The sequence below is a fragment of the Melospiza melodia genome, chromosome 5, assembly GCF_035770615.1.
Source record: "Melospiza melodia melodia isolate bMelMel2 chromosome 5, bMelMel2.pri, whole genome shotgun sequence".
Lineage (NCBI taxonomy): Eukaryota > Metazoa > Chordata > Aves > Passeriformes > Passerellidae > Melospiza > Melospiza melodia.
In genome coordinates this window covers 23,297,730-23,311,805 of record NC_086198.1, presented here as the reverse complement: position 1 = coordinate 23,311,805, position 14,076 = coordinate 23,297,730, and the positions used below count along the sequence as shown (strand labels likewise).

Below are 14,076 nucleotides of genomic sequence, written 5' to 3'. Positions count from 1 at the left end.
GAGGCACTTGGCTGGAATTATAGCATTGGAAGATCATTATCATTCAGAGCATTTAGTTAATGCCTTATTACTTTAGTCATTTATTAAATTTGAAAATCAAATAACGAAGAGATTGTAGTGTCTGCCACCCAACAGGTACGTCTGATTAGCGTATCGGGGAAGCCACCAGGAGCTGCGGCAAATCCCGGTATTTTTATGGAAAGAGTGCCATCGTGTGGGAGCCTCCTTGCAGCACGCAGGGATAGCAGAAGCCGTGTACAGGCGTGCCTGCTTGCAAGGAACCTCCCTTCCTCCTTTGTTTTCCCTGGAATTTCCACAAAAGCGCAATTTTCGTTTCTGACAGTGAGCCACAAAGATAGGAACTTTCATAACTAGGGACAGGTTAGAAGCGTTAAATCTCCTTAATATGTTAACTATTCTTTTGATTCCATAAACAGGTGAGTTCTGAAATGGAGTGTTTCTGAAACCTAACAGAAGCAGAATCTCCCTCTTTCTCTGAATGTCATTAACATAGTTAGATATTGGTGTTCTTTTCATTTCTCTCAATATATATTGTATCCCCTCAACATCTGTTTGCAGCTGCAGTTGTACATGGCTTCATTATAAGCTTTCCACTTCTTGAGCTCTCCCATGTAATAATACCAATACTATCCCCAATTTCTACTTCCATGTTTTATGTTTTCCTTTAAAGAATTGAACTTGTATGTTACACCCATAAAGAAAATTGCCAATAATTGCCAGGGGTACAATTAGGGATAAATCTTCGTTAAGGAACAAGCCAAAGCTCAGTGTCTTTATGCAAATGCCTTTTGTTAAAAAGATGTCTTGTGTAATCAGGAATTATACTGACAAGTGAAGAATCATTTAATTAATGAGAATAGAGCAATCATTTGGACAGTTCTTTCTATTCCTGACTGAATAAAAGAGAGAAAATCACCCTGCTCAGGGATTAGAGCCACTGCTGGAAGAAATAAACCCCATGGATGTTGTTCTGTTACTGCCTTGGGAAGATAGTACAGTAATTCCTAAATATAAAACTATGTATGTTTGGATTAGGCATTGAAAATTAATTTCCGATTACTCCACAAGAACTTATACAAAAGGGTTCTGTTTATTCTGGCTGTCTGCTCCTGCTGACCTCTCAGAATGGAATATTTGGGCCAAAATACTCACCTAAATCCTAGTACAGGATTTCAGGGCAGTGAGAACCAGAACTATGGTGAGTTCTTTCCATAAGGACTGTATGCCATGATCCAGGGTGGGGTATGGACCCTGTTTGCAGTTGCAGAGCAGTAATCTGGTCTCCAGTTCAGCCCTTTGTTTAGAGCAGGTCAATTTGCCCTGGGTCTTTCCCTCTGGGTCTTTGAATTTCACCAGGGGTGGTGATGCCATAAATTCTCTGTTCCACTGTTTGACCTCTCTTATTCTCTTCTTATCTGGTTGGAATTTCTTATCTTCCAGTTTATCCCAGTTGCATCTCCTCCTGTCACTGGGTCTCTACACACCCCCAAGAGGCAGCTGCAGGCAGCAATGGCAGCAGTCCTGCCAGCAGTGCCATCCCTCCAAAGCTCATCTCAACATGGGTGGCTCATAACAGCTCATTTAGTCTCTTACAACAAACCAGATTGTCCTCCTATCCTTGAGATATCCCTGCTCCCTCAGAAAGCTTCAGAATGAGGCTTCCCTAAGGTGTGTCTGGGTTTGGGAGAGTCAGAATGTACTCCAGGCATCTCTGACCTTGAATACCTTTCTCCAGGGTGGGACCTTGAGCAATGTACTGTCAGCAGGCACTGCACAGAATTTGTCCCATTCTTACAAACTCAAAGCTACATGAACAAGGTGGTTCTGACATCCCTAAGGACTCGTGTGTCACCTGTGATCTGTCCTTTTAGGGCGCTGTTCCCTCTGGGACAGCACAGGGGTGAGCAAGCTGCTCCCCTCTGAACAGATCATGATCCCAGCCACCAGACATAGTACTAAGGTGGGAAGTGGGAGCTCCCTCCAGACCTGTGCTGGGATTTCAGCCACTGGTGGCTGTGCCAAGCCTCCCATTCCTGGCAAGCCCACAGGACAAGTATGTGGCCATTTGGATGTGCCATAGCAAATTAAGTGGCCTCCTGGACAGAACTACCAGCTGAAGCAGCATCAGAGACTGAGTCACCTGTGCACAGAACTGCTGCCCTGTGGGCCCCAGGTACTTTCAAGCTCCCTTTTGAGGTTGATGGAGATCACTGCACTGAGCTGTTGTAGTAGCCCTGGGACAGTGGGACAGCTTTCCTTCCTCCTGCAGTGCACTGCAGTCTCTCTGGTAGCAACATCCCAGACCTCTGTTGGTTTGTGTACACTTGGACTTTTTTGCATGCTGTGTCAAATGATTGCAGTAGTAATTGTTTGCCTTCCAACACTGAAATAAAAAACAAATTCATTACATCGAAACAAATTCATACACATTCATTACAACGAAAAATTTTCCATTGTTTTATTCTTTTTTGGTGTAATCATTGAATTTTTTATCTTGGACAACCAGGGGTATCCAGCTGTTACTCTAGTCATTTCTGAATGCTTTAAAAAAACCCTATCTCCTCAGAAATAAATGGAGTAAATATGAAAATATTCTTCCAAACACAATTCTCATTTCTCAAACATTTCATCCCACAGGAAGTCTAGTTAAATATGTTGTCCTTGCAAGCTGCCCAGGAAATATTTGGCAGGAGGCTGGGTATGTAGGTCCAAGGACAAGTGAATTCCACAGCAAGGAACCTTCCTGTAGAACCACTTATCATTACCTTGCATTCTGACATTAAGCAAGACTGCTTTAGGTCATCACTGACTGCAATAAGATGGCTTTGCTCTCTCTCCAAAGCAGCAATGTAGTTAAGACGATAAAGATCAGTTTGCAACTATGTCGTGTGTAGCGTGGTAAATCTGAAATGTATATTCCTTCTGATTTTTTTTAATTGAAATGTCTCTCCTCCAATGATTAGGATGCAAAATATTGTCAGATATATAATGGACTATGAAAGTCAGTCGCCCTAGACTAGTAAAAGCCAATTGAGAAAATATAATATATGAAGTAAAGCATTTTCATTGAGTTTGTTAAAAGAAGGAAAAAGAGATTTGAATGTGCTTTGCTGTATCTGGAGTGGCACACAGATACCCATATGCTCAGCCTAACAGGCAAGCCCACACCCAAGCTTTCTTTTCTGCCTAAATCAGTCTGTGCAGGTTCATTTGCTGCTTGGCTTTCCAAGACATGTGGGGAGGTTGCAGGCAGTCAGATTTCCACCCTCACACTCTTGGGTGCTGCTGCCCCACTGTAACCCCTGTTTCTGTGCTTTCTCCCCAAGGATTTTGGAGCTGCAGCAGAATGGCGACATGGACGTGTTGAAGCATAAGTGGTGGCCGAAGAACGGTCAGTGTGATCTTTACTCATCTGTGGATACCAAACAGAAAGGAGGTGCCCTGGACATAAAAAGTTTTGCAGGTGTTTTCTGCATCCTCGCTGCAGGGATTGTCCTATCCTGTTTCATTGCAATGTTGGAAACGTGGTGGAATAAAAGGAAAGGCTCCCGGGTTCCATCAAAAGAGGTATTAGACCCTCCATTTCTCCTGGGGAATTTTCATGCACCCTAAAGATTGCTGCCTTGGCTTTATAGCACTAGAGAGGGTGGGGAATCAAATTCAGAGATACTTCATTCGCTTCCTGATTTTTTAACGTAAATGATGTTCCTCAAAATCTTTCCGGCTATTCTTTCTAGAAAAGCTTGAATAAAAATAAATGTATATTGATGATGTATAAATATGCAACTATTCTGAGTAAAACACAATTGTTACTTGTGGAATAGTACATTATTAATACATCAATATTCAGTTCATTGTTCCCATTGGTGACAGCTAATTCTCACTAGGTGTCTTGGCTTCTTCTTGAAAAATATGTCCCCTAAGTTAAGTGGCTGAGTCATTTAAAATACATTTGCAGAATTTGCCCCTTAAATCAGCTGTTAGCTTCTTGCATAAGCTTGTGCCCATTTTCAGAAACATTAAACTCTTGAGACTTCCATGAACTTCAGTTCTTTTGATTTCATCTGAAGTCCAGGGAAGCAAGACTACATTAGATTTTTCAGGTTCAGGCCAGACATTTTTTTGAAACCTGGTACAGATTTGTTTCAGAAAATCTTGTACAGATGCCACAGAGAAATATGTTATTTTACACCTGAGATGAGTTTGCTTCTACACCTGCATGTGTGATGCTTTCCTTCCTGTGGTAATCTACCTGTCCCTCTACTAGCCATCTGAGCCTTGTGCAACTTTGCACAATTTTACTTTTATTCATAATTACTTTTATTCATAATTAACTTTTTACCTCTACAAAATGCTAAAAAGAAAATTAGGGACAGAATGATTTATTAAAATATCCTTGGAAGCAACACCCAAACCAAAACCTAAATAAGAGCATAAATGTAGCACTATCAAAAACAGCTTTTTTGTCTCTGTAGCTTAGGCACATCTGTGTAGCTTGTGGGGTATTGATGTTAATTTGTGTGGAGTGGTCTTGCCTTCTCTGCAGTTTCTCCATTGTGTTTATTCCTGCTAATCTAATGCTGTCTAATCAGGCAGGATTAATTACACTACCTAATTAGACAACATTGGCACTGATGTTAAAATACATTTAATCTTTTCTTGCCTGTTTTAATTCCCAAGCTTTTTTTTTTTCTTTTTTCTTTGTTTCTTTTTCTTTTCTTTTTTGTTCAAGATCTGGACCGGACCATTATTAAAAGGAAAAAAAAAAAGGAATCTCTAGAATTTAAATTGGGTTTCTCAGGAATGGAAACCATATAGTTTCACCTGGTAAATTATTTTAAAACACTAAAATTTACTTGATTGTTGTTTACCCAAATATTCAGAACTTAACACTTTATATTTAACTGGTGCAAAATATGAAAATCAATAACAAAGGAAAAGAAAAACACGCCAACACAGATATTTTACACAAGTATAAAATTTTCTTTTTCAATTTTCAAATGCTGAGAAATTCAAGTGTGTACTTTCCACAAATGGTATAATTTGGCCTCCTTGATCTTTATTATATGGTCATTAGCTTAGCATTTAAACACTTATCTCAACATTAAATTGAAAAGCTTGGCTCAAAACTGAGTTTAACGTGGACGTACGTGCTGAATGTCCCCATTATCCTGGATGTGGGGGTCATTCAGCAAAGAAATACATCTTAACTAACTTTCTTAAAATTCATTTTAGCTTCCATGAAATCCATTGGCTCTTCCAGGCCACTAGTCCAGAATCGGGGGTCAGATTGGGCCAGTTTGTGGTCAGCAAGCCAACCCTTTTTCCTGGTGGCTGCCATCTTGTGCTCCAGAATGCAAGCGTTTATACTGAAAAAAAATTGTCTAATGGTTGCGAAGATAACATTTCGGTCGCGTGCCAGAAGTAACCCATTCACTGATGTCTGCCTGAGTCTGCAGACAGCCTTAAACAGTAGCTCTGAGAGAAGTATGAACCGCCCCAGTAATCTCAATGGGATGTTGACTCTGAAGCCTGATGATAATTTAAATGTGAAAACTGCTGAATATTTCACTACTGATCACACAAGAGAGAAGAGGAAAGATCATATTATGGAGATATGCACAATCTTACTGTGAGTGGGTCTCATTTTGGTGTATCGATTGGGTGGAGATTGGGTTGTGGGCTAAGCATGGGAGATTATCACCGCTTATATCTTTTCACTGGTCTGACCCTAGCCCCAAATGCATCTCTGTAAAAGAAAGAGGACTACTTTGAGTTAATCTTAGAGGCTCAGAAACTATGAATTTCCAATCTTTTCCCAATTGGCACTTCAAATTACAAAGTATTTGTATGTTTGTTTTTTTTCAAAATTAAAAACAAACAAACAAAAAACAAACCAGAAAAAAAAAGGAAAATATTTAGGACTGTCCCTCAGAGACATAGTCATGACTTGCACACTCTAATTGAGCCTCTGTATATTTCTTTAGCTTCTGATGTGGCCCCAGTTCTCCTGCATCCATATGCAGTTCCAAATTTTTTGAGGAGATAGCGTTTGGTGAATGCGTTTGGATTTGATGTCACCTGTGTGGTTGTTATGTGCATCCATGTCTATGTCCACCTGTGAATAAACGATAGACAGAAAGCTAAGTCCGAGGAATGAGCACTGCATTTTTTCCTTCCCGTGATGAGCTCAAACCAAAGCCCTTGTGGTCAGTGATCATCCAGTCCCTGGGAGATCCCTGATGCCCTGTTCCCTTCCCCTTTTTCCCTGGTTTGTCTCCTGGTCCCTGCCCTCGGAGGGTGCAGTCCTGGAGGGGAGCTGGCCTCTCAGTTTCCTCCAGTCGGGCTTTGTGTTCGGCGTGGTGCCAGTGCAAATGTTCAGTGATCCATTCTGCTAAGTAGATGAACTCCTGCAGTTTGTTCTAGGTGTGGACTGAGTGCTTGACTTCATTCCTAGAGAAAGGAGGGATCTCAAGCCCATTCGGTATACTAGGAGTCTTGCCATTGATTCAGGGAGCTCTGGATCAAGCCAGTCAATGAATTTCAGTAATCAAGGCTGGAAGTCATCAGTGCACATCTATCGGCTGCCTAATTATCCTCTGTGAGGTCCTAGAGTGTGAGATATTTCTAGTGGCCTGGAAGAGCCAGTAAATTTCACAGAGATTAAGGTAAATTTTAAGGTTAGTTGAAATTGATTTTTGTTCTGAATGAGCTGCACTACTTAGACTGAGGGAATATCCCTGTCCGTGTGTACTTAATGCTGCTTGGAATTAAGTTTTGCAGTTCAGCAGAAATATGTATGTACAACACAGGTGATTTATTGGGTCACCTAGGGCTTTCTCCTCTTTTTTAACTTCTATGAATTCAAATTCTCAATTATGACAAACAAACCCGTTTAAATGAGTTTTCTGGGAAGAAGGAAAAGGGACAGAGGTAAGAGAAGCAATGATATATTATAATAAATACATCAGGCTGCCTTCTCTTCTCACCCACAAAAGTATAATTCCATCAGAATAGATGGAATTGCTTCTTTGTAGGTGAGGAGATAATTAATCCCTCTGTTGGCATTGTAATTTAAAATTGCCTGGTGTACTCCTTTCTGTTCAATGTCAATGAGTCACCAGTGCTTGGGGTTTTTTCTCTGTGTGTTCAGCTTTTCTATACCACAATTTACATTATAAAGGCAAAAAGAAACCTGAGAAGTTTCTAGCCCTTCCTTAAACCCTGAGAGGATGACAAAGATGGCAACCTGATCCCTCAGAGCCTCCCATGTTGACATCCAAATTTAGTTCTCATTGCGGAGTTGAAGAACTGGCATCATTCCAGGCATTTGAGATTATGCAGTTTACTTTTATTCAGTTGTTGCTAGTCTAACGCACCTAGCTCCGAGCTTGCCTTTTCCTGAAAATCTACCAGCGGTGCTTTGAGTTTTGTTGTTTGAATCCAGGGTTTGAAGGTAGCTGTGGTGTAAGGGTCTGCCTCAGTCTGGCTTTGCCCACCTGGCTTCAGGCGGTGGGGGAGCTCACTGGTGACACTCAGGACACCGTCAGCCAAGAGCCAGCTCTAGTCAGTTGTGCCTTGCACTCCCCGATCAGTGCTGATCACCCTGTGAAACGTCAGCCCAGCACAAATGGCGATGGTGAGTGGTGCCTCTTGTTTTTCTCATTCCCCAGGACGACAAGGAGATCGACCTGGAGCACCTCCATAGGCGCGTGAACAGCCTCTGCACAGACGACGACAGTCCCCATAAACAGTTCTCCACCTCATCGATTGACTTGACCCCGCTGGACATTGACACTTTACCCACACGTCAGGCACTGGAGCAAATCAGTGACTTCAGGAACACTCACATCACCACAACCACCTTCATACCAGAGCAGATCCAGACTCTGAGCCGCACGCTGTCTGCTAAAGCCGCCTCGGGATTCTCCTTCGGCAGCGTGCCCGAGCACCGAACTGGCCCTTTCAGGCACAGGGCACCCAACGGGGGCTTTTTCAGAAGCCCCATCAAAACAATGTCATCTATCCCCTACCAACCAACTCCCACCCTGGGCCTGAATATCGGTAGCGACCCAGACCGAGGCACCTCCATCTGAGCATCAGAACGAGTTTCTTCACTGTTTCTTATTTAGGACTCCCTTTGCAAGGAGCAGCTGTAATATTGTGGGACTAACATGGATGTAACCTTTCTTCTTATTTTTTTTGAGGGTTGTGGTTTGGGTTGGTTTTTTGTTTTGTTTTTTTAATTATTATTTTTTTTGAGGGTTATTTTCTCTTCAGGGGTTGTTTTGGGGTTTTTTTCTTTATTTTATTTAAGAATCAGAACTATTAGTAGCAACTCTTCCTCCTCCTCTTCTCTGCTTTCACAGTTTGGTCTCTTCTGCCTCCCCTTATTCTCTGTACTACTTGAATCACTTATTCTTCGGTTTATCACCATGTTAGGTTTTGGTTACTTCAGGCTTTTCATATACTTTAAATATAGGAAGCAAGCAGCGATTCATGCATAGGAAAACTCTGAGGATTACTTTACAGAAGGGCATTCGCTCCTCCTCCCCCACCGCCTTTTTTTACTATAATTGCAATAACTGAAGTATTTTTCATGTACTCTGCTGCATCCAGTCAGTGCTCCACTGCTGTGCGTCCTTTTAACTGTGGACCAAAGGCAAACCCTGCAGTTTGAAAAATGGAAAATAAAAAAAAAAAAAGGCAAAAAGACAAAAAAAAAAACAGGAAAAAAAAAAGAATGGAAAACAAATGAAGTTTAAAGATCATTCAGGCCCCATAATACCAGAATGCAATTTTGTAGGATTACAAAAAGCCATTACTATGCCAGTAAAGACTACAGTTAAATCTACTTTTGCACTGCAACAGTGCATATGACCTTTATGTGATTGTACAGTGTTAAAAGTTTTTCTTATGTACAGTAAACTGTATCATATGGCAGAAGCCTCTGTTGTGTTAAATAAATTAATATCTCATACACACATATATATACATATATACACACATGTATGTGTGTATATATATATATATACACATGTATATATAGCTATAAAATGGCAGCCGTTGCTATTGCAATTCATTTAATAAAGCTTTAGTAAAAATGTGTTGTATACAAGAGAGATGTACAGTGCAGGGTGTCTTTTCATTTAGAAAAGACAGGTTGCTTTAACATTATTCTGACTTGCATCGTTTGCCAACAGAGCATATTTTATACTTTTCTATTAGAGCATCCAGGGCAATTTAACATTTGTACCTAGATGTAACTCCTTTGGTTAGGTTTTGCATTGGCTTTTGAGCATTCTATAAGGCTAATCTTGATAATTTTCCTTTTACCTAATTACACAAATGGAATTCTCTCTTAGGTATACCATGTTCATGAACAACTGATATAGCTCTAGAGCAGTTAAACATGGGTCAAAGGTCAATTAATCCTTTTCCAAGTCAGTACAGTTAATCAATACAATAATGGCGTGAGTGGAGGAAAACAAAAGCCCTCAACATACACAGATGTGGCCTTAATTATAATCACATATTGTTCTAAGGGGAAAAAATATGAACAGGCACCCAGTTTAACCCTTTCTATGTTAAGTTAGATTTAGAGGAGCTATGTACTTTTTACATTAGTGCCAACTGTATAAAGCAAGAAAAAGAACAGCAGTGAGAGCAAAACCGGCGCCCACTTCGGCACCAGCTTTTTCAAGTAACACTGTTACCTGTTAGAAACGTAGGAAGAGCTTTCAATTTGTAATCCTTAAACTAAAAATGCGGTTAAGTAGAAAGCAAGCAGTTTATCCTGTGAGTTTTTTTTGTTTGGTTTTCTTTTTAATGCAACCATACACTTATTTTATTCTAACTCATTCTTTGGCTAAGATTAATAGGAATCAGCCTATGTGATTTGCTTTAGGATAAATTAAAAGGTATATTCTTCAGATCTATTCTATTTTGATGCTAATTCTGTTCTGGGGGAGCATCTTGTACTGTCACTGTTTTTTGTACTAAATCTTCAAATATTGTCTACTGTGTAAGGCAGAACGAATTCTTATCGTGCAAAAGGCCATTTTGTTTCCAGGGTAGCAAGTGTCTAAAAGCATGCACAACTTGCTTCCCCCTTGTAACGTTCATTAACTCATCGACACTTCTGAATAAAAGAAAAAAGAGAAAAGAAAAAAAAAAAAAAAGAAAATTTCTTTCCAACAAGCTACGTAGGGACATACCAGATGTTGCAGTGATTTTAGCTATTAAAAAACCTGTTAACCATGTACAATATTTAAAATAGGCCTATTTTGATGTGTTGCCTATTATACAGATACACAAAACACTTTTTGGAGGCCTCAGTTACAAGTGGCAGAGCTTTCTGTGTATAATTTGTCTAAATAATTTGTCTAATAAAATTGTTTTCTAAACTTGCGTTTCCTCCTGTGCAATTGCTGAGTGCTGTGTGATTTTCAGCCTGTGGCAAGGCAATGTACTTGTGGATTTGCTGCACTGCTACTGAAGGGTTTTAGCCCATGGAGAGGGGAAGAGCTCCTCAGGCTGCTGTGAGTCAGCTCAGTGAAGAACATCTATGGAAAACACCAAGGTTGACCATGTTTATCAATGTCAGGCTTAGATTTCAGAGAGCTTTTATGAACAGCATTTTGGAGAATAAGTTTAGAGCTCCTTAGCACTGACATGTACGGGACATCATTTTTAGAAATACTGCATCCCACCTTCATCTGTTTTAGTATAATGTAGGAGTTTTCTTGGAGCATGGCCTTTATTTTTATAGAATCACTTTTTGCCATCTTTATTTGCATAGAGGTTAATTTTCTGTGGTACTGGGCAGATATTGCCTAAAACAAAAGTTTTAGGGTGAGAGAAGGTAGGCCATATTTCATTCATGACGGCTTTCTCAGTCTCTCTCTAAGTTTCATTAACATTTTAAACTAATGACCTAGTCATTAGCAAGCTGTGCTGCAATAACATCAGCCATGACAATTTAATTTGCAGCATCCAAAGTTTAGCTCCTGCCTTTTTACATTCAGTGTGTTTTATTCACTTTAATAATATTCCTGACCTGTTACAATTTTCTGTTAAGATTAGCAGGCATTCAGGGGTTCATTCACCTAAACAGAGGCAACATTATACTCCCAAATAGGGAAGACATTTTAAGATCTGGGTTTACTTCTCATTACCCTACTTTGATCTGATTGGACATAAATTATGTTTATCTTCCCCTGAGTCAGTGGACTGGACACTCACAGACACACCTCTCTAGAGCCAGGTAGTTTTGCACATATGCCAGATGTACTCTCTATAATGGGCTACATCATGGTGAACCCTACGTGACACTTCCCTTTCTTCACAACAAATTCCAGGGAAGTGATAGTGTTAAAAACTGTCAAGAGTTTGTGCTGCAGTAGCTCCACTGGAGATACAAGCCAGCTGTTTATAAAGATGAGTTGTTTGCATGGTATCTGCAGTTTTATGACCTTTTTGAGATACCAGCTACAAACAAAAAGTGAAGTAGTGGAAGAAAACACTTTTATCTGATTTCAAAGAATCACCTAGAAAGATGTTTCTATTGACCAGCAGTGAATACCTGGAGATAAATAGTTCTGCTGAGCCAACCAAGTGAATGATTGCAGCCCTGAGGGACACAGCTGCAGCACGACCAGTGCCAAAGACCCCTGTGTCTCTCTCTTGACTTCACCAAAAAAAGTGCTAGGATTGTTTCCCTGAACAAATCCGATTTTTCAGAGTACCTTTTTCTCTTTCTTTCCTACTTACATAGGATGCTATGAATTGGTGAGAACATCCTTTCTGTGAACACTTGCTGGGTCATTGCAGCTTACTGGAGGTTAATGCCCCCAAAAAGTTTAATTTCTTAACTCTGCTCAAAGCTGATGACATGAAAAGTAAACCAGCTTCCTTTGTGCATGCTCATGGCTTAGTAACCAAACAAAAATATTCTCCAAAACAACAAAGGCATCACACCAACACAGCCCTGCTTTAACCATTTTTCTCTCAATGCTAATTAATGTTTCCTCTTCACTCTGCAGAGCTGTTTTGAAATAAATTTCAAAACCAAGGCTCTCTTCCTTAATCTGAGTCACAAACAAAATTTTTGATAAACACTGGGGCATGAACACATGCATCCAAGTGTCACATCAATAGCAGTGAGGTACTGTGAAGACATCATCACAATCTATCAGCTTGTTACATCTCACCCAAGACATGAGGTCGGAAATAGAAGCCTCCAAAAGAAGGTCAGAGCAGGAGAAGTGATTCACAGCTTAACAAATTCCTAAACATAAAAATTTTACCAATGCCTCAAAAATTCAGGAACCAAGAGCCTTATTTAGAAAGAAAATACTTTTCAAGAGGTGTTGTAATAAAAATTAAATATGCTATCTGTCAAGACTTGCAAAATCTGTGCCCCCCCCCTCCCAATCCCATTCATCACAGTGGTGTAATACTCTGTGCACACTACAGAGTCTATTTCTGCAAGATTTGTCAAAAGAAAAAAAAGATCACAGCTGGAAAACTAAACTGTTGAGTCATTAATTACTGGGTCACACCAGTTCACTGCTGTAAGGGGAAAAACAAATCTTTCTGGGATCAATAACTGCCACACCAGTGGAAAAAGACAGCCACCTGCAGCAAGCACAGGACAATTCTCCACCATGACATCACAGCTCAGTGCTTCTATAGCTGATTATTCCTACCAGCACTAGTAAGGCCAACATTTCTTTCCGTGCATGATAGTTTTTCCCCTTTCTTAAAAAAAAAAGTAAATATTTGTGTCCCTTTCTTTGTTCTAAGGGTGTGATGCACCAACACAAGATGGCATAAGGGAGTGCTGCACAGTGCCAAACCAAAAGTTAACAGCTTTATTTGCAAATCTAGCTATCATCCATTAAAAGGCTGGCCCTTCAAATCAAAATAAAGAGCTACAAGGCAAGCCCATTTCTTAATTAAAGCTTTTGGGGGTGCATGAGACGGTCATCAAGCTCCTGAAGTAATGACCCAGCTGCAGGTGCTTCCCTAGGTTGCTCTTCTGGCCCCTGCAGCACCTGATGTGGCAGCAAAGTAAATGAGAGCTGTTTGGGGTTTGTGTGGCCAGATTTTGGGCCGGGGGGGTAGTGCTGCAAGGATGGCTTCTGTGAGAAGCGGCCCAAAGCTTCCTCCATGTGCAAGAGACCCCATGACAGCCAAGAGGGACCTGCCATTGCACAAGACAACTAATGGTGTTATTACCTCAGGGATAACAGAGTTAATAAGGGAAAAATGCTCCAAGGTGGAGCAGAGATCCACGTGAAGAACAGCGCAGCAGGTGAATGCCCAAAGGAATGCTGTGGGAAGCACGTGCTGCAGCAGACTCCTGGCAGGTTCTGTAAGGAGAAAGGAGCCATGGAGAGAGGAGCCCACACTGGAGCAGATTTGCTGGCAGGACTTGTGACATTGTGGGGGAGCCACACTGGAGCAGTCTGTTCCTGGGGGACTGCATGCCAGAGAAGGGACACAGCTGGAGGAGTTCAAGAAGATAGGGGGGACCCTGGAGTACGCCAAGAGTGTGAGGTGTCTTGGCCTGAGGAGGAAGAAGTAGCAGAGACAATGTGTCATGAACTGACCCCAACCCCTATTCATGATCCCTCTGGGCTACTGAGGGGCAGAAAGGTAGGGAAAATCAGGAGTAAAGTTAAGCCCAGGAATAAAGGAGGGGTGGGGGGAAGACATTTTAAGATCTGGGTTTACTTCTCATTACCCTACTTTGATCGGATTGGACATAAATTATATTTATCTTCCCCTGAGTCAAGCCTATTTTGCCAGCAATGGCAATGTGTGAGTGATTTCCCCTGTTCTTATCCTAACCCATGAGCCTTTCATTATATTTTCTCTCCCCTGTCCAGCTGAGGAAGAGGAGGGGTGGAGCAGTTTTGGTGGGCACCCAGGCAGGTACAGCCTCTGCGAGGTGCAGCAGGCCGGTTTGCTTTCACAGCCCCACAAGAGCCTCGTGTTACAGCCCCCAGGTGAGCCCCCAGTGCTGGGCTCTCAGCCACTGCTCTCTCT

General features: G+C 41.2%; 1 protein-coding gene across 3 annotated transcripts in view; it reads left to right on the top strand.

Moving 5' to 3' along the window:
- The window catches only part of GRID2 (glutamate ionotropic receptor delta type subunit 2), a 679,111-nt gene extending 668,737 nt beyond the window's left edge, over window positions 1-10,374 (top strand). The window contains exons 15-17 of one of the 3 annotated variants that reach the window (XR_010027765.1): window positions 3,348-3,588; window positions 5,257-5,653; window positions 7,695-7,809. Coding sequence is in view for 2 of the 3 variants with exons in the window: in XM_063156612.1 (XP_063012682.1) it covers window positions 3,348-3,588; window positions 7,695-8,117 (664 nt within the window). In the remaining variant the exon portion in view is untranslated. Of the gene's footprint in view, window positions 1-3,347; window positions 3,589-5,256; window positions 6,169-7,694 lie in introns of those variants that run through there. The other 2 variants (XM_063156612.1, XM_063156611.1) reach the window with 2 other exon arrangements.
- The last annotated feature ends 3,702 nt before the right edge of the window (window positions 10,375-14,076 follow it).